Below are 25,940 nucleotides of genomic sequence, written 5' to 3' on the forward strand. Positions count from 1 at the left end.
ACGTTAATCATGACAAAATGGACGATAACCTGGATTTTAATAATAAATATCTTAACCTGAAGGAAAAAAAGGTTAACCTTACGAACACAGAACGTGTGACTCAGTGCGATGAAATAGATGAATAAATGAGAATACTTTTACTCGTTGACAATAAACTAAGAACATTTCAAATAGGGAACAGTTCTTATCGATCATTATTAAGATATTTTTATTTTTAAATTTTTGACTATAAATGTTCTCTTTTTCTCACTCTTCTCTCTCTCTCTTTTTCTGCTTTTGATTGATATCTACTCAAGCGTGATTTTATAAAAAAAGAAATTATGATCTGGTGAGGAAAAATTAAATTTTCTACCGCAATGGATAAGCAGTCAATATTTTAAGTAAAAAGCTGAAAAAAAATCACGAAAATGAATTTAAAATTGCAGTAACTTTCAAACAAATTGGTTTTATGAAACAAAATTTGAGTTAAGTTTGCAGTTAAAAATGACACTATCAGCACGACAAATTTGCATTTCACTTTTCTGTGTTAATTTCATTTTTCATTGCATTTCACTTTTCAGCGGGATACAGATTGACTATGGACAATACCATGCATGCACGCATGGTATTTCTTTTCTCCAATTTTAACAGTTAATAATTCTCGAACTAATTGTAGAATCTTAATTTGGTTTATTTTGGTGTACTCCACGTACTTTTTTCTACATACCTACGTAATTTCAAGTTTTTAAGTCCCATAGATTTTGTGAAGCAGAGCGAAATGGAACGTAAAGGGGAAAAAAAAGAAAAAGAGAGAGTGGGAGAAAATTTGTAAAAAAAGCACTAGATTGCAAAAACTTTAAAGCAAATTCTTATTTTGAAGAAGAAAAAAATTCGTGTTAAATTCATGAATGAATATGGCCCTTTTTTGCATTGGCAATTGAAACAGGCTACAGGTAGCGTACAGCAGGAATTTCTACCTAAGGCAACACTTCACATGCTTTCACCATTAGCATGTTGAAGATCATAGGAAAAGGAAGTACGTTAGATTCTGTCTTGATTTTCAAATACATTAAAAACTTAATTAGGAAACTATATGGAACTGAAAGCTAGATTGAACATAGTTCCAAAAGAAAGCATCTTGAAAATTGAAGAAAAAAATCAAATTGACGGTTAACTATGAAAAATATTAAGAAAGAGGAAAATATCGCAGTACATTCCCATACAACTGAGAAGAGGAGGAGAGGGAAAGAGGGAGGGTCAAGCAGGCAGGGGCGTATATATGGGGGGTGCCGAGGGGGCCAGGGCCCCTCCCGAAATCCGAAGGAAAAAAATTATATATATACACGTATAGTTAGTTGATATTCGGATGGCTTTGCTAGCAAATAGTTTCCGAAAAAAAGTATAGATGGCGCTAAGAGTATCGTAAATCTAAAATGAAGGCGTACAATAAAGGCGTGGCCTATTTTGAAGACCCAATCGAGATTTTGAATAGGTTCCTTTTCGAAGATTTTAGACTGTTCCAGAAATCAAAGCTTCTCGAATTCATGCGCTCTAACTCAATCTATATAAGCGGGAAACATTTGTTGTTAAGTCAATTGCATTCATAATGAAGAGACAAGCTTCTATTATAAATGTTTTTGCAAAAAAACAGATTGTAAATAAGTCTATTAGCAACAGTACTGAAGTTGGCTGTGCTACTAAGAATGTTTCTTCTGGTTTCGAAGGTATTGGTACGGTTGATCCACATCCAGCCCCACTTACAGAGGACTTCAACCAGGTAAAAAGAAATATCTATGATATTGGAAACTATTGTCAAAACGATTCCGTTCGTTCGTTAACAAATGAAGAAAAAATTTCGCTTGTAGAAAATGTTTGGAAACCACAACCTGCATACAAATTTCCTTCTAATTCCAGTTGTTCTACTTCAACCCATACTAGAACTTTTCAAATGAAATGGTTAGAAGAATTTGAGTGGTTAGCTTATTCTGAAGAAAAATCCGGATCTTTTTGTAAATATTGCGTAATATTTTCACCTTCCAATACTGTAGGAAAAGGAGATCATCAAGTAACAGGGGCATTAGTAACACGGGCATTTAATAATTTGAAAAAAGCCAAGGAAATATTTCGTAAACATGAAAATTGCACTTATCATAAAACATCAGTTTTGATTGCTGAAGACACAAAATCCATTGTAAAAAAAAAAAGCTGACAGTGTTATCAATCAAGTCAATTCTCAAAGAAAATTGGATATTGAAAAAAACAGAAAAAGATTGATTCCTATTATACAAACTATAAGATTTTGTGGAAGGCAACAAATAGCAGTGAGAGGTCATCGTGATGGTGGACGAATAGGCCTAGAAGAACCCGAAAAAAATGATGGAAATTTTCGATCATTGCTGAGATACCGAGCTAACAGTGGAGATAAAGACCTTAAAGATCAATTAATGAACAGTGGTGGGAAGAGTATGTACACCAGTTCTTTTATACAAAACGAAATCATTGACACGTTTGGTCATTTAATCCAATCTCAAATTGTGACAAATGTCAGGAAGTCTATTTTTTATTCCATTTTAGCAGATAAAACCACTGACATTAGCCAAGTAGAGCAGTTTTCTCTTTGCGTACGGTATGTTGAAGACCAATCATACGAAATTAGAGAAGATTTTTTAACTTTCGTTCCCGTTCATGACGTTACTGGTGCAGGTTTAGCTAACACAGTGTTGGAGACCTTGTCAAGTTTAGGATTTGACTTAAAGAAAATGAGAGGTCAAGGATACGACGGTGCTTCCGCGATGAGAGGGCAATTCAGAGGGGTACAAGCTTTTATCAGAGAAAAACTTCCACTGGCCTTGTATACACATTGTTCATCACATAGTCTAAATTTGTGTTTGTCAGATGCAAGTAACATCCCTTCTATAAGATATTGCATGGGCGTTATCAAAGAAGTCTGCGGATTTTTCCACAAGTCTGCCAAAAGAACTGAAATACTGAAATCGACGATATCTGACTGCTGTCCTGAACAGAAAAAAAAGAAACTTATTTCACTCTGTGAAACACGATGGGTGGATAGGCACGACTCTGTGTTTTTGTTTAAAGATATTTTAGAACCAATCATTCTCTCTCTTTTGAAAATAGAAGAAGAATCAAGTGACTCAGCACCTAAGGCACATGCTCTAGGTAGTTCTATCAGTCAATTTCAATTTCTTGTCAATCTTTTTCTTTTGAGCCGCATGCTGTCAACTACACATAACTTATCCGAGACGCTTCAAAAAAGAAACATAGATCTTTCTCAAGCCATGGCAAATGTTACAAGCGTCTTAGATCTGCTATCGAAGCAAAGGGCAAATGCTGAAGACAACTTTAAAACCCTGTATGTTGAAGTAAAGGAATTTGCTGAAAAACTCGACATTAAAGAAGAGATTCCAAGAATTTGTCGTCTTCAAACAGCCCGCAACAACGTCCCTTACAGCACAAAGGAAGAGTACTATCGACGAATTGTTTATGTACCTTACCTTGACGATTTTTGTAATTCCCTAAATGAACGCTTTCAATCTCACAAGGAAACAGTTGCATCCTTACAACACATACTTCCAGAATTTTGTAGAAAAACAGATTTCAGTTCTCTGGAAGCTGCTTTCAATTTCTACGAAGACGATTTGTCCCATAAAGAGATCGTGAAAAGTGAATTTATGTTATGGAGAGAAAAGTGGAGTCGGGATAAATCTGAAGATCTTCCCAAAACAGCAATTTGTTGTTTAGAAAAATGTGACAAGACTTTCTTCCCTAACATTTATATTCTTTTAAAATTACTAGCAGTTCTACCTGTTTCTGTTGCGACTGTGGAAAGAAGCTTCTCAAGTTTAAGAAGACTGAAGTCTTACTTAAGAAACACCACTTCGGAAAATAGACTTAATGGACTTGCATTACTTTCCATCCATAGAGACGTTAAAATAAGCGATGAAGAAGTACTTGATAAGTTTGCAAGTGTACCAAGAAATCTGAACTTTGTTTTGTAAATTTTACTTAAAAAGACAAACTTCTTATATATAAATATATATATATATATATGTATGTACAGTCGTCAATCCAAATAAAATCAATTGTTACGTTCAATTTTGTTTACTCATAGCTTATAAACTGAAAGCATAAAAAAAATGATAACGAGATTGTTTAGTTCCACCACTTAGTTTTTTTTAAACTAAAAATAAAATTAAATGTTGGGCCCCCTCCAAAATTTTAACTTATATTCGCCACTGCAAGCAGGGGCCCCCATCAGGGGGGAAGGTGGGCGCACGATGCGCCCACTTAAAGCTTGGGGGGGGGGAATTTTTACACTAAATAAAACGAATAGTTTTGGGGGGGGGTTTACACTAAATAAAACGAATAGTTTGGGGGGGGGGGGAATTTAGAATTTGCCCAAGAATGCGCCCAAGAGCTTGGGGGGATGGGGACCACTGGGGTCAAGACATGGAACCAGTCTTCTCCCCAGTTGGTGCATTCATTCGAGCATGCAATTGCCCCTTAACGAATGTTTTGAAAGCATCGCATTGATGCGCGATCGCATATGAATTGCTTGCAGTGAAAACGTCACATCAGTTATGCAAGCAAGCTGATCCAGAGTAATTATGTATTTCTCACCACATGCAAAAAAAAAAAATAATAAATAAATTTGCTTCTAGTGAGAATAGTGCTTCCCATTTCAAAATTTCTCTGAGCCTTAATTTTCTGTGGTTTAAATAAGCATGACTCACAATTCCAAATTAAGAGCGAGCAAAAACCAGAAGCATGAGACGTATCACAGTAAATAAACACAAGCTCCTTTTTTGACAGTAAACAAGTGACTGGTTGCTATGGCAGTTTATCGATAATATTTGTTTCCCTTTTTTTCCTTTCATATATTAAAATAAGTATTTAATAACGTGTTAAGAAAGTTTCATAAATTTCATGAAATCTTTGCTTTTAAACTTTACGTTAGTTTCTTCAAAATAGCCTTTCTATTGTCGAAAGTAGTATAGTATATATTATAAAATTCTTATAAATATAATCCTGTGCATTGATTTGTCAGCATGCCGATCCCCGGCCTTGAACATTTTCCTGTTGAAGAATCTTCGTCATCATCAGGAGAAGGAATCACACTTCTTTCCTTCGATCTTCAGCCATTTAAAATACCTGAGTTACATGTGGTAATACTTTGTTTCCTGTAACACACGTCTTAATTTCTCTGCTTTCGTAATTTTTATAATATATATATGACATGAATTTTTATTTTAGTCTGGGAAATGTCGCCATATTTCTGAATTCAACAAAATTTCTCACATTGGAGAAGGGGCACATGGTACAGTTTGTGAGTTCGACTATTTCATTATGTTTTAGATTTTTTCTATAATACTTATATGAGTAACTGAGAATATTTGCGTATCGCTATCTGTTTTCACCTTCGCCATGACGCTAAAGGTTTTTTTTTTTTTTTTTTTTTTTTTTTTAAAAAAACTTGTGAAAATTAAAATTCTCCTGTTAAGTTGGTTCCCTTCAGATATGGTTTTTGTTAAGTTTTTCACAGATAAAAAGTTGCTGAAAGTTGGCGATTGGAGTTTATAAATTATCTTTAACATAAATTGATTCAATTGTTTTTATTATTAATTTGATTTGCATTTATGAAAGCAAATAATAGTGAAATAAAGGTATGCACAAATAATATAAAATATATAAATATTGCTGAAATCAAATTACAAAGTTGCTAGTTGCTTTGACATTTTTAATCTTTTTATTTTATACTTAAATAATTTGAAAACTGTTAATTAAATAAAATAATAGGGAGGGGGGAATAATCACTGTCACATAAGCAGACATTCTATTGTTTTGATACTACAATGAAGCTCATTCTTCAATATTGAAACACAGAATGACAAAGAGAAGCGCAGAAATTAATGAAAAATTACAAACAACTCTATACACCAAAGTTTAACTACCTATAAGTCATAATCCCAGACCTTCAGCAGGGGTCACCGAAAATTTTAACAATTTTGATATTTCTTTAACTTATTAAAATAATTCTATGATTACCAAATATTTTCTCATTATGTGTTAAAAAATAGATAAAGAAATGATAATACATTCAAAGAAAAACAAAATAGGCACACCCTTCCAATTGATTCTTAACCTTCACATTAGAATTTAGTGGGTTTTCTCAATAGTGAACTTCCAAGTGGCTACACTTAATATACATACTATTGTTTATGCTTGAATTTACCCAAATAATTGAATTTATTTTTTATTGTTGCTATATTTAAGTTTGTTACATATTTAAATGTTTCTCACTGTCCCATGTCTTAAAATTAAAAATTAAGCAGGATGACTGTATTCTGTATGTACCCTAAAATTTGGGGTTTTATCATCTTTCTGGGTAAAAAAACTAGGAGCAGGGCATGTGACTTTTCAGAGAATATCTCAGAATCCCAGGTATCTCAAGTTGGTTTGGGGACTTGGTTTGATGATTTATAACCCAATGAAATTTTATAGAGTTCCGCAAACTAAAATTTAAATTTTGAAACTTTTGCTATATTCTGTAAACCCCTAAACAAGATGTTCACATTCTTCTGATAACTGGTGGATATCTGTCAATTTCATTCTTTTGGTTTGGCAGATTTACGCAAATCGCTCATTTTAAACTACACCAGAATCTGATAACATTGTGATTCTTATTCACGCGATTTTAATATCAAACATCGATTTGCATGATAAACTGATTTTTAAGTTTCATATTGTGATTCATATTCACATGATTTAAAAATTCAGTATAGTGATTTGTGTTTTCACTTTTTTTAAATCCAATGTCATGAATTTTATTCACATGATTTCTATATCGAATTCGATTCATATTCATGTGATACTAAAATCCAATATTGGATTTTTTGTAAGAATTGAGATTTTTCCTATGTAAATTACTGGAAAGGTGTGAGTAACTTCATTGGTAAACTGTAAGAAACTTCAAACGTAAAGGTGGGATAATTTTCATTAGTCTTGCTTTTAAATTCTTGCGCATAAAATTTTCAGATTTTTTTATTTTGTGTCACAATTACCCCTGAACCCTGAGTTAATGACCTAAAACTGCAATAGTAAACTATTACAGTACAAGTGACGAAACTGAGAGTTTGATTTGTGCGTTTCTCATATCGAATTCGATTCATATTCATGTGATACTAAAATCCAATATAGGATTTTTGTAAGAATTGAGATTTTCCTTATGTAAATTACTAAAAAGGTGTGAGAAACTTCAAACGTAAAGGTATAATAAAGGTAAAGGTAGGATAATTTTCATTCTTCTTGTTTTTAAATTTTTGCACATAAAATTTTCAGGGTTTTTTATTTTGTGTCACAATTACCCCTGAACCCTGAGTTAATGACCTAAAGCTGCGATAGTAAACTATTACAGTACAAGTAAAGAAACTGAGAGTTCGATTTGTGTGTTTCTCGGATTTGTGCTCTGTTTAAGGGGTTCCACAAAATTTTCCTAAATATAATAGGGTCCTCACACTAAAATTTTTTAAAAAAAAACCTGCTATAGCTATTGAAATATTTTAAATTGAATTGAATACTATTGTTAATCAATGCATTTTAATCATGTAACTTATGCTACTGAAGAGAGCTGAACTAATATTCTGACTTATGCTTTAATCATATAACTTATGCATTTCACAAATTTATAAAATTTAGTACAGTGCAGAACCTCTTATACGGAAACCGGAAAACCAGATAACCGGAATGAAATTTGGAACCGGAAATTAATTTTCTTCCATAAAAATTTTTTTCCCCTGCCAGATTTTGAGCCCATTTTGTTATTTAAAGCGTACGGCGTATCGAGTTGACGAAAGAACTGATTTAGACGACGGATCAAAAGCCGTTTGTAGACGAATCTCACCTAAGCACAAATAGCTTATATATGTTGTTAATGTTAATAATAACATTAATAACATATATAAGCCTGCATATAATTTTTATTTCATAATTTCTTTCCTTATTTAAACTTTAGTGTATTTATCATTTTTTATTATTTCTAAAACTATTTCAAAAGAATTTTTTAGTTTCGTTTTATAAACATTAAAAAAACGGCATTTTGTAGCAATTCCGAAAACCGGAAAAATCAGTTATCCAGAATCGCGATGGTCCCGATCGTTCCGGATAATCGGTTCTCTACTGTACTTCCATTTTCATATCACATTTTACTGACAAAAACAATGATAAAGTGATCTAAATTTTAGACTTTCTAAGCATGATTTAAAGTTTAACATATTAAAATGTGTTCAAATGTCTTATAAAAAAACTATTATTATTTTTTATATCCCAAATTCATTTTATTTCTTTTAAAATTTAAATTTCAGATTGCAGAAATGTATGGATTGAAATGCCAGTTTAGAAAATTGTAAATATTATTTTAAACCTTGTTTATTTAGATAAGGTTCTTGATATAAAGAGTGGAGAGGTGGTTGCCTTAAAGAAATTGAAAATTTCAAAAGATGAATTGGCGTGTAAGATTTTCTTATATTTTAATTTGTTACTTGCATCTTTTTTAAGAGTTTTGGCGCTTAAATCTTCTGTACAATTTTATATTTCTTAGGTTATTTTCATTTTATTCATTGCTCTGTTTTAGTACTTTGAAACTGAGTAAAATGTAGATTGTAAGAGATAAATAAAGTATAATCTGTCCAAATCTATATATCTCTCGGAATCGGTTAAAATGGTCACATGAAAGCGGTCACTTTAGGAAGTCAGGTTAAAAATGGCTTCTTCAATATACATATTATCTGTTGTGTACAAAATAAAAAAGTAAACGTGTTCTGATTAATTTTTGATCTAATGATTGAATTTTCCTGTACTAAAACTCAATTTTAATGGTTCAAGAGTCTAACCTTAAATATGCTAATTAATCAAAGCAGTCAATATTTTTAGTTGCGAAGTCAGACACAGAAACATACTTTCTCTGAATAAAACTAACTTTTTTTTGTCAAATTCAAATTCTTGACCCTTAAAATATGGTTGCTATACTCTGGAAAATATGGTCTCAATATTTTGGTCGGACGAGCCATCAAAAGTTTCAAACTTTTATTGTTTATTTTACTTTTTCTGTATTTTACTATATATTAAGAACTTTTTAGGTAGATCAAAAAGTTTTTGCACACAATTATAAGATTTGTATATGCAAAGATAATTTTGTATAAAAATTGATTTTTAATAATTATTTATTATTTTTTATTATTTTATTTTCTAAATGTTAAAAGAATTTTGAATTCCAAGTTATTAAAATTTTTATACCATTTTAAATTATGCAATTTTAAATGACAAAATGCAAATATTGAGGACAATCTGTCAAATAGTTTCTGAGTTACCTTATTTTAAAAAAGTAGTAGAATCATGTAACTGATTTTGTTATTATTGTATTTTGAATAACTATAAAAAATTTCTTTTTTCACTTTATAGGCATATCCATATACTGCTTGCGAGAAATCACTATTTTAAAGAATTTGGAACATTGTAATGTTACACACTTTTATGGTGTTGCTGTTGGAAAAAGTTTTGAAAGGTATGCAATTGTTGCTAATGTTATTTCTAACTTTAATTTTTTAGTTGCTTTTAATTTTCTTTAACAACATATTTTGTATAATTTATATCTTTGAAGTAAAATATGTCTTTCAAACAAAAATAAATATAAAAATTTTAAAATACAGTCAAGCTTTGATATTATGAATTTGTCAATGTCAAAAATTTTGAAATATTACAAAAAATTCTAATTTCCCTACACATTTGCTATGTTGATAATAGAAAAAAACTGTTTTAGCTGAGTATCTTTTTTTCTGATCCTTGATTTTAAGAAATATTTTTGTTTACCCAAAATGTTTCATTCCTCGTTTCTGAAGAATTAAAAAGGCTTCCTTAAATTTCAAGCCCTAAAGACTTTTCTTGAATAATTTTATGAGGTATTTCTCGAAACCCGAAATGGATTGTCTGATTGATTCCTTCATTCATTCCTGAAGAAGTCGATTTGTAAATTAAATGTGCGCACACAAGAATAAGATTTGAAATCATAGGTTTATTCATAAATCATAAAATGGTTTATGAAAAAATGAACTATATCAAGGAAGGGAACTATAAGTGGGAACTTTATCAAACAAGGATGATGCAATTGACAAATTTTAGCAAATTGCAAAATCATATGAAATAAATATATTGTTTGAAAGAACTTGGTTTTCTTTTTTTTAAATAAATATTATTGAATTTTTTTTACTGAATATTTATTATTGATATGATTCATTTACAGAATATTTAATTTTGTTTGTTTTAAAAATATTGAATTTTGAATAAACATACTTGATTTTCAATTATTTGAATTTTTGATGTTATGAAATTTTTAGTATCTCTCTTTGAGCTGGTGATATCAAGGTGTGACTGCGTGTATAATAATGTATCATCTTAAGTGAAAATAAAAATATACATCAATGGAAAAAGGATTTTAAAAAATTATGAAATTTTTCTTATTTTATTTGTTTAGCTATTCTTAATTTTTACAATTTCAGTAAACTACTCTTTAGAGTGTGCTTTGATACTTAACATTCATAGATCAGTGTTTCCCAAACTTATGACTTTTGTGTACCCTTTCTAAATTTTTCGTAACACTGTGTACCACTAATAAAAAAAAATTATGTATTTTTTACTGTGAAAAAATTGCACAAAAGTTAAACATCACAACTGGCTGTTGACACCACTAATTATTAACTGTTATTTCTTCAAAAAATAGCTAATAGAAAAATATGTAATCGCAAGTTTTCATGGCTAGCTTTGTTTTTAAATAAAATTCTTTGAAATGTCCGATTGCAAAATATTTCGTATAAGAACGCATACCCCCGCTAAACTATTCCCATACCCCTGAAATACGCATACCACACTTTGGGAAACACTGTCATAGATTGTCAAATCTACACATCTTGTTGTGTACTTGTATACATATTTATTAATTCTGGTTATCGATTGATTTTCTAATTTTTTTTCCTGAAAATTTTTCTTAATGGCGTCAACATTCCAGTGATTAAATATTAATAATTATATTATTGGATTAAAAGTAAAAATTTAATACAATAAACCAATTGCAACTTAATATATTATTAAAGATGATTTGATTTTGCCTAACATTATTTTGCTTTTACTGTTAGTGGACTTACTTTAGATTCTTTTAAATAATGTATTAAATTTTAGAAATCCATAATAAACTCTTAATTAGGCTGACCAATTTTTAGATTTTTAAAATTAGAAATAGAATAATTATGCTATTCTGAATATTCTATTTTGTGTGAAATCATTAATAAGTTACTATGTTGTGATTGATTCCTAATTAAATTTATTTATTGTTTTATTTTAAAATCTGAAAGTCTAGCCTTTATTGCTACATTTATTCAAATGCTCAGACATCTATACATTTAAAAAAGTAAAAATTAGTGGTTGTGGTGAGATTATTTCATTTTCTATCAATTTTATGATTTAACAAGCCTAATATTGTCATGACTGGCTTAAAAAATGTATTTTTCTTGAGTCAAAAGAGCATCAAAAAATTGTATTTTTCTCTATGCCAAAATAGTACAGTTTTTGGGGCTGATTTCTGAAATTTTGTTTAAATTGTTAAGAGAAATTTGAAAAATTACTACATCATATTTGACAGTAAGCAATAATTTTTAGCCAAGTTAACAATATAGAATAAGTATACAATGTTTAAAAAATTATGCTATTTACAAATAGATTTTTGTGCTAAAATGCATAAACTTTTGAAACACAGTATGTTTTATTTTTTGAAATGAAGAATTAAAAAAAATGTGTTAAAGGTAGGATCAAGAGGTGTTCACAATTTATAAATTTATTATGTAATTGCAATAATAATGTGTAAAAGTAGGACTTTATTTTATCATCTAAACTTTCATGTAGTAAAATTTAACTTTTATATTAATATTTTTAAAAATTCAAATTAAATTTGCAGTATCGAGCTCTTGTTTTCTTTTTTAATTTTGATTTTGTTAAGAATAGCCTTAATTTTTGCACTTCTCATGCTATTTTAATTATTGTTATGAACTATCTGAACGCATTTGCTTTATAATGCAATGTTTTAGGCTGAATTGCTTTAAAGTAGTATGTTACAGAAATTTTTTTATTTAACCTTGGTTTGGTCAAACTCTTTCTCCAAATATTTTATTTTTTAATTTGCTATTTGTACATTTCAGCACGTATCTCATTCAAGAGTATTGTCCATTTAGTCTTTCAAAAGTTATTGATGATGAAAAGGCTATTTTTGATCAATCTCAGGTAAATAATCAACTAAATTATTATTAGGGGGAGTCAAAAGTTTCTTCTGTCTTTAAGTATGCTTAAGTGTGTTTTTAAGGAAATGGAATCAAAACATGTAGATTCCGTTCAACTTCAAAGCAAGATTTCTGTTTTAAAATGTGATAAAGATACAAATATATTTGATTTAGATGGTCTAATACAGTGTTTCCCAACCTTTTTTGTACCATGCCCCACCTAAGCCTTTCTAAAATTCTTATGCCCCCCCCCCCTATGTAACATATACATAATTTTTAATATTAAAAAATCGAATTGTTCACTTGAGAAACTTAGGAAATTGTTAGCGAAACAAAGTAAGTATATTTTCAGAACATATAATGAAAAACTAAAATTCAAATAATTTTAATAAAGGTTTTTCTATAATAATTTAATATTTTAATTTAGTGAGATTCTTTCCCTTGATGCTTGCTGCAAGTAGATTTTATCAGGTTCCAGTTTGGTTAGCTTCAGTCTCCCCGTTGTGTTCTATCCAGACGATTTGTTTTTTTTCGCCAATAAAATCATTTACAGCACTAAATCCACATTCAGCTAAATATGAAGATGGAATCGGTAATAATAGTTTTCTTGCACATTTGATTGAATTTGGGTATTTGTTTTCTGTTTCCTCACAAAGCCATGCCATGACTCCTTTCATATTAAATAAAGTTTTAACTGACTCATCATTTTGCATTACTGCAAGTTCTTCTTGATATATTTGATATATCAGACAAATCCATTAACATGGACTGCAACATCCATGTTGGAAAATAAATTTATTTTAAATCAGAATATCTTTCTTTTAAATTAGCCGACAGAATTTTCAGATGATAGACAATAACAAGTAAAGCGATATCATTTACTTCACATTTTTGGAGCCAATGAAACTGTTCAAAGTTTTTGTCGTTAATATATTTCTGACGTAACTCAATAAGGGTAATGAAGCCAAATATCTTCGCTTTTGCATCAACAAGAGTTTTATTTGTTCCTTGAAGTTTCTTATTTAATATATTCAGTTTTTCAAAGATATTGGCTAAATAACTCACAAATGCTTTACCATCGACTGTAAACAGATACTTCATTTCAGGTTTGTCGCTTAAAAAATCCCTAAGTCACATAATATTTATTGACCGCAATTATTTAAGAATTTGCCTTTTTCTTTCGATTTTGTCACCGAAATCTTGCACTGCATTTAAATGGCCCAGAGCAAAAGGTTTAAACTCATGTCGAGTCATTTTTGAATTGCCCCCCTTTACAATCAAATTGCCCCCCGGTGGGGCGTGGGCCCCACGTTGGGAAACACTGGTCTAATATATCTTTTTGAATTAAATTAACTGTTCAACGGAATAATGATTTGATATTGTATTTCTTTATAGTAAAAAAAGAATGGATAATATTAAATATTTAATAATGCTGTATATTATTAGATATATCTTTCTATATTAAAAATTTTAACCACTTCTAATTATTTCTCGTTCTCACAACGCAAAAACTATTGGATGAAATTGTATAAAATTTTGCACATATTTAGATATATGTTTAGGGAACATTTTGTTATGAAAATGTAATTGATTGGATCTTGTAATTGATTGATTTTGATTTATTTTATATAAAATTTAAAATGTTCTTTTTAAGTGCTCAGAATTCAATTTGGTGAAAACTATTGGCAGAGTAGGAGAATTATGATTTTTTTTGCAATAAGTACTCTGTTGTGCAAAAGGAGCACAACTTTGCTGAATTTCAAGTTAGATTTTAAATAGTTTGTTTGTTTTTACAATATTTTGATGTAAAATGAAAACTAATCATAGTAAAAAAAATTTTTGCATCCATTTGCTTTTTTTTCTAAGGAAAAAGAAGAACATATCAATTTTTTACATTTTAAAATAGTCTTGGAATCACAATATTTAAAAAGATTTCATATTTTTTATAAGAAATATATTTTTAGAATCCCAAAAGGCGAATAATTTTTTGTTCTTTATTACTAGAAAAAAAACAAAGAGGGATAGTGAGGAGCTACGGATGTAGCGCTGTAATTTATTGAATTTAATTTGTGCAAACAAGTTTTTAAAATGATTTTTGAAAAAAAAATTATTGCATTATTCAAATCTTTTTTAATTTTTTTCAAGAAAGAAAATGTTATTTGAACTTATTTAGGTTGTAGATTTATATCTGTTTTTTTTCCGTAGTGTTAGTAAGTTACAGAAAGCATTGGAAGTTATGTTTGACTCCGCCTAATATGTTCTTATTTTTCTAAAATAAATGTATTTTATTTTTTTGTCATATTTTTTAACTGTTTATCTCTATTGTGGATACCTACAATATCTGGTTGTGAATATATATTTAGGAAAATGCAGCACTTATAGTCATCAGCCATTATTAAACAAGGGAGAAATCACAAGTTGCATCCTCTATTTTTTTATTTTTGAATATTTATAGATGTGTGTGTATGTATATATATATATATATCCTTTCAACTATATACACATAGATCAAGAAGTATCAAAAAATAAAGTTACTATCAAGATGTAAAGTAAGAAGTTGCATTGGTATTGTTGAATGTTGTATTTTATTGGTGTAAAAGTTGTAGCAATTTCTGTAGAAACAGCAATTAAGCTGTTGTAAGATTGTGATAAATTATTACCCAATTTAATGTGAACTTTATTTTCATCTGGTTTATTATTTTTTTATTTATTTATATTTTTGAATATTAATTTTTTTTAATAATTTTTTTATTTCGAAATAGTTTGCTTGCATCAAGATTGCAGCTATATCTGTAAAGTTTTGCTTAATTCCAAAAAGTTTTTGGTGTTCATATATTATACATTGTAATAAATTAAATTAAGTACATAATTAAAATAAAGTTAATTGATAATTAAAAACTAATAATTAAGTGGTTACAATGAAAAAATGTTTTTAAGACTGTTTTTATTCAATAATGAACTAGAATTTTAACATCTTGTTTCTTAAAAAAAAATTTGTTCCAATTTCTCTAAAGTAAAAAGTGATTGATATTATTTTTAGATTAAGGGCGTCATGACTCAGCTTTTTGAAGGCTTAGCATATGTTCACAGTAAACATATTATACACAGGTAAATAATATCAAAAATTACTTAATTTATATTATATATACTAGAGTTTTTTTTTTTTTTTTTTAGTATTTATGAAAAAAGTAGTATAATCACTAAAATGTTTCTTGCATGTTTCTATAAAAAAAAAATGTGTATTTTTGAAAATTTTTTGTAATGTATAATTTTTTATTTAGGGATTTGAGTGTGACAAATATTTTATTTACATCAAGTGGTATTTTAAAAATTTGTAAGTATTGAATTATTTTAAATCTTTATTTTTTTTATTTTCATATTTTAAAATTTTCTTTTTTTTATTTCCATACTTCAAAATTTTATTTTTTTTATTTTCATACTTTAAAATTTTTTTTGTTTAAACTTAGCTGATTTTGGTTTTTCACGATTGACATCAAATGGTGAAATGACTCCAAATGTGGTTTCACGATGGTAAGTTTTTACTTTTATCATACTACATCAAAAATTTAAAAGTAAACTTATGATATAAACTAATAATAAGTAAGCTTCAACTATTTTAAAACAATGCTTGTATGTTATTTTTTTATTATAAGTTATTGTTTAAACCTTTGAATAATTACCTCAAATTTAGTTAAGGTGAAATCAAATTGCTTTCCTGTGCTACAAACAAGTTTCTATTTTCTAGGGAAAAATTAACCTTAGTAACAGTTTCAGAGTATATGATTTTATATAAATTTATTGATACAATAACATTATGAAAATCTTGTTTTAATAAATGTGTTTAAAATTGCTGAATGTTATAAACGTTAGAGTATTATTTTGGGAAAGTGTTTTATAGTCTGCTTACTGTCTGTTTATAGTCTGCTTACTGTCTTAAATTTTTAAACTAATTCATATCCAGGTCTGTAATAGCAGGCTCAGATATTTAATTATGATATTTAGTTATCATTTTCCAAGTATAATATGTAGGAGTAGGGAAAGTATGAAAGGTTTGATTTAAATTATCTTTTTTTTTATTTATTTAAATATTTATTTAGCTAATGAATTATGGACTGTGTGTTGCATGATATCAAACGAAATCTTTTCTTTTTTTCCTGCCTATCAGCCATTTGTTAATAAAAAAAAGAAGAAATCATGAGTGATGTAGTTTTCATCTAGTAAATTTTGTTGTTGTTGCAAGTCCTTCTCTACAGAACCATATTTATAAAAAAGTTTAATTCTTTGTTTTTAAATTTACTAAAAGCCAGTATATTTATTGTTTATTTACTTCTTATATTAATATTTATTTGTTTTTTATTTATTTATTTTACCAAATGTTTATTGAGAGAGGTTTAATCTATCATACCAAATCGAGACTTCTGATAGATAGGTCAAAAAAGAAATTGAGAAAAAAAAAAATTTTTTTTATATGTAAATAAATATTTAAAATTTCAGACAAAATTATTGACTGTAATATTTCTTAAAGAAATTAAGTTATTACTGCATAGATTTTAATAACTTTTTTGAATCCTATGGTTCTAACCTCCCTCATAGTGGGTTAAACCACTTAAGTATAGAGATAATATCCTGTTTGTTCACTGGTAAAAAGTCATTTATAAAATAGGTAATTTAAAAATTATGTAATATAATAACAAACATTATTATTTATCAAATAATTTCGATTTAAAATTTTTTATTAAAAATATTTTTTATGTAAAAAAGCAGGTCAAACTTTCCATATATCCCTCATTTATATGTTTTTGCTTCTGATTATAGTCTATAGGTCTATAATGTTAACAAAATGTTTCCTATATTATATAGCATATTCAAGAACATTACTATTTGCTTTTGAAGAGCTGATGTATTTATCAATGGTTGTTTGTTAAATTGGATTTAAATTTTTTATAATAGTTGTTCTTATTTCTTATAACCTTCTTAGGTACAGAGCACCGGAAATTTTATTTGGAGCTAAAACATACACTTCAGCCATTGACATGTGGTAATTTTATATTTAATTTTTTATATTTTGTCATTGACATATATTGTCACATATTCCTTATACTATGTTAAACAGCAATTAAAATTCAAATCTATTATCTAATTTATTGGAATTCTTAGCCTATGAAAATATTTAAAGAAATTTTAAAATTTGGTTGTGTAAACAACTTGGCTGTAGGTGAGCCAGTTGAGCCATTTGGTCTAACATAAATTTCTGCTCAAATATTACTCTACTTCTTTGCAGCAAGAAGGAGTGAGATTCATTTAGAAAAAATTAAAATTTTACTGTTTTAAAATGCAAAATACAACCTATCATGCCAGTAGAATAGTGCAATTATTTCTTAATAGAACATTCAAGCAACATTTTAGTTTTGAAGAAAAGGCAACATTGTAAAACATCTCATTTCTTGGTATTTTAAAATGTAAAATATAAAATTCTTGGAATGGAGAAAATTCCTCTTTCTTCCCCTCTATATCTAAAAATAAAACTATATTTTTTTCTTAAATTTTTTAAATTATATTCAAAAACATAAATTGCTTAAAAAAACATCCTTAAAAAACCTTATACCCTTAAAAAACCTTAAAATTCCTTAAAAAAAACATATTTATTCACATTTTTAGTGTTTGCTGGACCTCCTGTTGCCTGTATAAGAACTTTAATTCTACGCAGCATTTATTTACAAAACCAGAAATTCAGCCTAAATCTTATGCGTACTATCACTTTTATAAAATTCTGGTACAAACATTTTGCTTCTGTTTGAAAATTACAGACAATCTCTAAACATGTTCATGAATGAATGCCAAAAATTCTTGATTTCTTAAAAGCATTATCTCCCCGCAAATGTCATTGCATCAAATTTAAAATCAAAGGAGATAATCAATTATACTAATTTTGCTAGTAATGTATTAATTAAAGAATTAGTAGGTTTTTACAAGTATTTCATAATTTTTAAACTTAGTGTGATAGCACATAATTGTAAAAAAAAAAAAAAAAAAAAAAAAAAAAAAACATATTAGGGAAACAGATACCGTTCACTTAAAATTTTATTAAATTTTTTTTTTAGCTTCTTTATTTTATCCGCCTCTTTTGAAAGCTATTCCATCAACAATGTTTCCAATTAATAAACTAACATAAACCACAAATTATTCTTATTGTTGTTATTAATATTTAAAGATTATTTTAAAAGGAAATAAAATAATGAGATCCTAATAAGTTTTCACTGAAGTAAAATGTTATTTTATTTCATAATTGATATTTCCTTGTAATTTTTAGAGGCTTTTAATTGTTTCTTGATAAAAGCTTTCTGGTTTGTTTTTGTCTCTCTCTTTAAATATTTATTAAAAAATTTATTTACATACTATTCAATTTTGTAAAGATCTCTTTTTTTCCTTTTATTTCAATTTGTTACTTTAGGGCTGCTGGCTGTATTTTTGCTGAATTAATTCATAGGAAGCCTTTATTTCCTGCTGATACAGACAATGACATGATTAAGCTTATTATTGATACTATAAGCTCTCCTAATGAAACTCTTTGGCCAGTATGAAATTTTATTTTATGATAAGTATTATAAATATATATTAATTATAATTATTATAACTAAGCTATCAAAACTCTATGCCCTGTATGGAATTTTATTTCATGATAACTATTATAAATATTTATAAATTAATTAATAATAATAATAATTCTTAATATAAGCTCTCTGAATAAGAATCTATGGCCTGTTTGAAATTTTATTTTATGATAATTATTAAAGTATGCCTGAAAAAAATTTCCTTGATTAGTTTTTATTGTTATATATTTATGTATAATTAATTTATAAAAAGAAAAATGGTTAATCTAGTATTTCTTTGTTTTTGACAAATATTAAGAAGTATTATTATTTTTCTGTATATTTTTTAATATTAGTTCTTTGTACACTCAAACATATCCTAAGCATTTTTTTAAAAAGGTTTCTGTTAGTTAGTTATGATTTTTTTAATTTATTTAAAAGGGAAAAATTCAAAGTCTTTAACAATATTTATTAACTATGCAATAAGTAGAGGCAGTGACAGCTGTTATTTAATTTAAAAGTGTGAACCATAGCTACTCTTAAGACTTTGCATTATATATTGTAATTCTTTTTAAGAACTATTGCTGATTTTTTTGTATTGTTTACATTTAAGTATCTAGTTAATATTGAATTTTTATTTGTAAATTTTTTAACTCCTAGCCATGACCAATTTTATTCAAGGATTTGTTATTTATTTATTTCATTGTATTAACATTTATAAGTTTTATAAAATTGTAAATAAAGGTAAAAATAAGAATTGATTAAAAAAAAAGTTTTATCTATATTGTAATAAGAGAAAAATATTCAGTTGATTTTTCATCAAGTTTTATACTCAAGACGTGTTGTGGTGAAATAGTTGCAGTAATGTTTCATTCATTTAAATATTTCTACCATTTCAAAAAAAAAAAAAAACTACCATAAAAATAATAAAAGAAAACTTGAAAGGTTTCTATATTGCTATATTTGTAATTATCCTATTTTATCAGTTTTTTTATTATATCTACTAGTAATTCTTCTTGCACTGTTTATGGATTTTTTTATTTATTTTCATTTGCATTGTTCTCTTTTCCTGTTAAACTAAATATTTCAGAAATCTTTTTGTTGTAAATTTTAACTGAAGCAATTATGTCATTTACAGTTATTTATGACTCATTTTTTCTTTATTAAGACTGTTTTTAACTTATTTCATTATTAATTGTCTTCATAAAGATATTGTAATCTTTATGAATATGTTTTACACCAATTAATATTTTTGTTTCTAGGGCTTTACTGAGTTACCGCTACTGAAAAATTACGAAATTCGCCAGCAATCGTAAGATAATTTGTTTGTTTACTAAAAAAAATATATTAATGAAAATACTTTTTTTTTCTTTCCTAGTTCAAATCTTCTTAATTTATAAGAAATTATTATATTATGATTTATTTAATGAACATTCCATTAATAATATATTTGTTAATGTGCATTAACTTAAAAATTGTTTTAATTTTTAACTTAAGATTATTTTTATTAATCTATGTTTTATTTGATAATTAATGCATAGTATTGTTCATCACACGGTTATACTAATTTATATTATTACCAATACTTTTATTTTATGAATTATTAATAAAAATGCATCATTAAGGATATTTATAATTGCTTTTTTGCGTAATTTATCTGAATTAATTGTAAAAAGGACTTGAAGCTATTCATGACAGTCTTAAAAGGCAATAAATTGTTCAATTCTGTGACAGTATTAAGATAGGATCAGATTTGATCAATGAAAGCAAATATGACTGTTAGAATTTAAATTAAAATGATGAAATTTTTAAATACCATTCATGATTAGAAAAGAGTTATAACAAAAAAGAATTCCTCAAGCATTTATGCTTTTGCTGTTAAAATTTTTTTGAAATATCAAATTGTTGGAAACATACTACCCATAGTCTAATCAAACAGATTCAAAATGCATAACTTTTTTAATTTCGTTGTCTCCTTTTACAAATCATATCATTAATTACATTCAATTCCTTCTTTACTATTTATCTGAAGTGGTGTAAGCTTCCTGGAAAATTAGCTTCTTTAGACGTGACCCAAGATACCCTAATGATATTTTTTGATTTTTTATTATTACTTAGAGAGTGTAGTGCCATTTAGGATTGTGCCATTAAACTTTAAAATCTTCTCAATTCAAAGTGCTGTGAGTTACACATTACTCAATATGACAAAATATGATAATTTAATATATTATCTTTTTATTTCCTGAAGAGCAATTGCATTACCATTTACAATTAACTAATAGAAAATAAATTGCGACTTACATGTATGGAAGATACTGCTTGATTAAATATAATGAATGAAATATTATATTGAGATGTAGTAGATAAAAAGTTTATGAAGAGGTGTTGTAAAAATGGAATAATACATAATTTTTCCAAAGTCTTACAAAAATCTGACTGTAAGTTATTTAATCTGTTTAAATAATTAGAATGCATGGTTAATTTGAATTAGTCTTGGTGGGAAGAAAATATTGTATAAATACAACTCACATTTTTATTTTTAAAGTAGACCTATATAAAATTTTCAGTTATAGGTTTGTTTCTCTATCATGCATAGCTCATTTTAAACAATTTTTATGTACATATAATTTTGTTTTTATCTCTTTCAAGGAAGCTAATATATTTTGTTCTTGATTTTCTTTCAAATTGAATTTTTTACCTCAAGTTTTTTACTACTTACATTAGCTCCTCTCATTATTTTATTCTGAGTATAGTTCTAACAGACTAAGGCAAATATTTCGTGACCAGCCAAAGACATGCATTACACTTCTTCACAAGCTATTTTTATACAACCCTGAAACAAGGTACGTATAAGATAGAATTTTGTTTTGAATTATTCTAATTATTATATCTAAGTATTGTTCTTCTGTTTTAATAGTTTATTTATTATCATTTTTTAGGTATTCAGCAAGAAGTAGTTTACAACACACTTATTTCATGGATGAACCTCATGGTCAGTATTTTTAATTCTGTGTAACGTTATATAAATTGTATCATTATAGATATTTTTATAAAAATTATAAATATGCGTTATGTTTTTGTAATTTTTTGTAATATTAAATCCAATAACTCCAATTTTAAATGTTTTTAAAGTATACTGTTTACAAATTTGGTTATTCTTCTGGCCATTAATCTAACTCCAATTTTTAGAACATAGTACAGTGCAGAACCTCTTATCCGGAAATCAGAAAACCGGAAAACCAGATAACCGGAATGAAATTCGGAACCGGAAATTAATTTTCTTCCATTAAATTTTTTTTTCTCCTGCAAGATTTTGAGCCCATTTTGTTATTTAGAGCGCACGGCACATCGAGTTGACGAAAGAACTGATTTAGAGGACGGATCAAAAGCCGTTTGTCGACTACTGTCACATAAGCCCAAATAGCTTATATATGTTATTAATGTTAATAATAACATATATAAGCCTGTATATAATTTTTATTACATAATTTCTTTCCTTATTTAAACTTAAGTGTATTATTATTTATAATTTTTTATTATTTCTGAAACTATTTCAAAATAATTTTTTGGTTTCGTTTTATAAACATTAAAAAACGGCATTTTGTAGCAATTCAGAAAACCGGAAAAATCAGTTATCCGAAATCGCGATGGTCCCGATCGTTCCGGATAATCGGTTCTCTACTGTATAATATGGTATAATATAATGCTCATGGTATAATATAATAATGATTTTGAAATTAGCTTTCATATTTGAGAATTATGCATTTCAATATGTTACAATGTTTTTTTGGTGTAACTTAAAATATTTCATTATAAAATAGAAAATATAGGCTATCTTATTGCATTTTTTGTCGCATCTTTCTCTCTCATGTCTATAGTTCAAAATAAATTACTGAATATAATGAATATCTAATATTTAATAAAACATCTTATTGTATAATTATATATTTTTGTTACATTTTTCTTTTTTAGTGTCAATATCTGAAATCCAAAACTAATTATTGAATAATTCCCTAAGTCTAAAAATTTTAAAGTATAGTACTTTAATGAAAAATTCTATACATTTTAAATTATTCTGCACAGAAAACTACCATATTATATTTTCTTAAATTAAAAGCAGTATATGTAATGACCATTAAATTTTCTGGAATATTAATGGTAATTTAATTTTTCAAAGGTTTCTAAAACAAGTATTAAAATATATCAATAATAAAAGTTATTTTCTTTATGATTGTATTTTTAAAATAAGTTTTTAAGTAAACTCAATCATTTGACCTCCCAAGCCCCCTCCCTCTTCTGGTTGCACGCCTGCCTTAAGGACCCGTTTATTACGAGCACTCGGATTTAACGAGTACAATGTTATGGTCCCTTTGCGCTCGTTATAAACGAGTTCGACTGTACTAAACATAGCACCAATGCGTGTAAGCAGTGACGGAAGTTGACCTTGCAAGTTTAAAATGTCATCTATTTTTTAATGAACTTTTCTTTGAGCAGAAAATTTTATACCTTTTATGTATCGTCTAAAAAATATCTAGGAATTCATTTTGGTTGCTACACTGTGCTCTTGATAGGATTAATAATTATTGTGATAAAAATATTTTTAGTGATAGAAATATGTATTTGGTTTTACACTTGAAATAATATATCAGTAATAGTTGGAAAAATGTTTATTAATACTTTTAAAAACAAGCTAACAAATGTTCATAACTATTAAATAATTGAATATGTCCTGTAGATTTAAAAAAGAAAATATGCATCTTGGTTGTAGAGAGTATAGCAAAGTTAAATTTCAATAAATTCTCTCTTCCTGGAACAAAATAGTTTTTTATTTATCTAGAAAAAATCTTGTACATTCTTTACATGAAACGTCTTATAAAGGATAATGATTAGCTCTCATGTCCACTTAATATGATTTGGTTGCAGACATCTCAGTGCCCATTAGAGTGTTATATAACTTTTAAAATATGTCTATAAACATTTGAATTATGTGTTTGAAAACTTTGTATAAATGTCTAAAACCATATTTAAACAGTTTAAGTTGAGTAATAAATTATTATTTCAAATGTTGAATTTTAGCATATCAATTGTTATTTATTATCTTATAATAATAATAACTCAACACATTTTTCAATAGTGTTTTTCTTATGTTTAAAATTTAGTCCTGGATAATACGTATGGGTTTTAGCCTTTTCACATTAGTCAACTTCTTATTGTTTCATTATTTAAAATTTATTTGTTTTCACATGTAATTAGTTTTTATATTTTTTTCTTGTTTAATAGCATGTTCTGAAGCTGCTCTTGTTCCTACTCTTCAAATATCAGAAACAATTTAAGCTTCAATGTTAAAAAGAAATCGAAATGTAATTTTATATAAAATTTAACCGCCAACATGAATTATGGCACCATTTGTATATAAATATTTTTTAATTTTGTATAAAGCTCATATCACAAATGTGTTTAATAAATCATTTAATATGTTTCATATTTTTGTGTAGTTTTCCTTTTCAACACAAAATTCCATGTCTTTTTTTTCTTATTCTTCTGTTCATTAATCATTGTATAGTTTTAAAAAAATCATAAGTTCCATTTATTGATAGTAAATTGTAAATGCAAAAAAGTGGTGAAAATGAATTTTCCGTAATGATGTAATGAACTGCAGATTACTTAAGTTAAAATTCATTAAAAAAAATTATTATTTGTGGCAAAATATATGTAATATTCTTAATCTTGTTTTGAAGCTTCCAATTTTTTTAAGGAATGCTAGTTATGTGTTGCAAGAATTTTTTTTATAAAATTTTAAAAGTTAGCAGATGAAAAATCCTTTCTTAAAAATTTTTATAAGAAATTCTGGCAACCTATTTGAAGAAAAACTTAATATAAAGTGGACGTAATACCTGTGAAATTAGCCGAGACTATACAAACTCGATTTTTATAAGTTAACAGCAATATTTTATTTAATAATTTTTCGTGCAGACCTGGAGAAAAATTGTTATTTTTTTAAATTATTTTATTTAGTACTTTTTTGTCTTAGAATTCATTAATTTAAATAATATTGCACCTTATTCCCTCTCTCCTCAAACACGTTTTAAAAGCACGATTATAAACAATAAACACATGGTTTCAAATAACTTTCGAAATGCTGGGTTAAAATTTGGTGGTGTAGCACTAATCCACATACCATTCACGTTAATGACTTAACTAGTAAAAAGTAATCTGAGCACAAAAGAAAATTTAAAGAATAATTGAAGAAATACCCTGATTTTCCAATGATATCGGTTTTCTAATACACCTGGTTTCGAGAGTGTTGGATACTCAAGATTCTACTATGCTGTCTGTCGTTCATAAAAAGTTACTTATAGAGTGAAATATTCTTTAAAAAAATACTAAGAATTATTTTTTGTATGTTTAACTAAATAAAATTGTATTCGCAAAAGTGTAATTTTTTTAAAAATTATTTCTAATAATGTTGAAACTTATGACAGATTTCTTCTTGTAAGAAAACTAAAAGATTAAAAAAAAAAAAAAAAATAACGAAATAAAGCACTGTTTTTTATTTTTTATAATCTGATATGTAGTAAGGATTGAATATTGAATTCAGAACGTTTATTTGATATCTGTTGAAACAAGACTAAAAACTTTCTGTGTAGTGAACATTCTACAATCACGTGTTTGGGATGATACACATCATCTGCGTTTTGAATGTTATCAATTCTCTTTCTAATGAATAGTTTATACTCTAGTGTTTATTTTCATTGATATGAATTGCTTATCAAATATTTGGAAAAGCATATAAGTTTTACTGTGCTATGCTTATGTTAAATGCTTATGTTTTTTTTTGAAAATTTTTAAATAAAATAAATTTTTTAGACAATTTTTATCAATGAAACGCTAATGAAAATTTTTTTATTCAGATTTTAAATAAAATTTTAATTTCGTTAACTCTGTCCTAGTTTACTACACAGAAAAAATTTCATTTAAAGTTACATTAATAAAATTATAAGAGTCAATATAAAATTATATATATATTGAAAGGAAA

The 25,940-nt window shown here is 27.1% G+C and overlaps 2 protein-coding genes across 3 annotated transcripts; both read left to right on the forward strand.

Moving 5' to 3' along the window:
- The first annotated feature begins 1,585 nt into the window (after window positions 1–1,585).
- LOC147813922 (52 kDa repressor of the inhibitor of the protein kinase-like) lies at window positions 1,586–3,995 on the forward strand. Its single transcript, XM_087160154.1, has 2 exons — window positions 1,586–1,988; window positions 2,206–3,995. Exons 1-2 carry the CDS (start codon window positions 1,586–1,588, stop codon window positions 3,993–3,995), a joined length of 2,193 nt encoding a protein of 730 aa, XP_087016280.1.
- Window positions 3,996–4,710: 715 nt separating this feature from the next.
- Window positions 4,711–24,388, forward strand: LOC107447955 (cyclin-dependent kinase 10). 2 transcript variants are annotated; one of them, XM_016063007.4, is made up of 14 exons: window positions 4,711–5,162; window positions 5,251–5,323; window positions 8,430–8,504; window positions 9,454–9,556; window positions 12,237–12,318; window positions 15,355–15,422; window positions 15,596–15,648; window positions 15,782–15,845; window positions 17,293–17,352; window positions 18,766–18,889; window positions 20,167–20,216; window positions 21,658–21,747; window positions 21,844–21,896; window positions 24,185–24,388. In XM_016063007.4, the coding sequence occupies exons 1-14, from the start codon at window positions 5,046–5,048 to the stop codon at window positions 24,235–24,237; spliced, it is 1,065 nt and encodes a 354-aa protein (XP_015918493.1). In that variant the 5' UTR covers window positions 4,711–5,045; the 3' UTR covers window positions 24,238–24,388. The 2 variants fall into 2 exon arrangements, with proteins under 2 accessions (XP_015918493.1, XP_042897321.1); XM_043041387.3 differs by having other exon boundaries at window positions 4,742–5,162; window positions 5,251–5,314.
- The last annotated feature ends 1,552 nt before the right edge of the window (window positions 24,389–25,940 follow it).

Source organism: Parasteatoda tepidariorum, chromosome 3 (genome assembly GCF_982258835.1).
Source record: "Parasteatoda tepidariorum strain Cologne lab strain chromosome 3, Ptep-v5.0, whole genome shotgun sequence".
Taxonomy (NCBI): domain Eukaryota; kingdom Metazoa; phylum Arthropoda; class Arachnida; order Araneae; family Theridiidae; genus Parasteatoda; species Parasteatoda tepidariorum.

Excerpts from the sequence above, each read along its gene's own strand:
- LOC107447955 (XM_016063007.4), top strand. The coding sequence starts at position 5,046 with ATGCCGATCCCCGGCCTTGAACATTTTCCTGTTGAAGAATCTTCGTCA. Across the intron at positions 15,649-15,781 it reads AAGTGGTATTTTAAAAATTT|CTGATTTTGGTTTTTCACGA; the intron begins GTAAGTATTGAA and ends GTTTAAACTTAG. Across the intron at positions 17,353-18,765 it reads ACTTCAGCCATTGACATGTG|GGCTGCTGGCTGTATTTTTG; the intron begins GTAATTTTATAT and ends TTGTTACTTTAG.
- LOC147813922 (XM_087160154.1), top strand. The coding sequence starts at position 1,586 with ATGAAGAGACAAGCTTCTATTATAAATGTTTTTGCAAAAAAACAGATT. Across the intron at positions 1,989-2,205 it reads AGAAAAATCCGGATCTTTTT|TCAATTCTCAAAGAAAATTG; the intron begins GTAAATATTGCG and ends TTATCAATCAAG.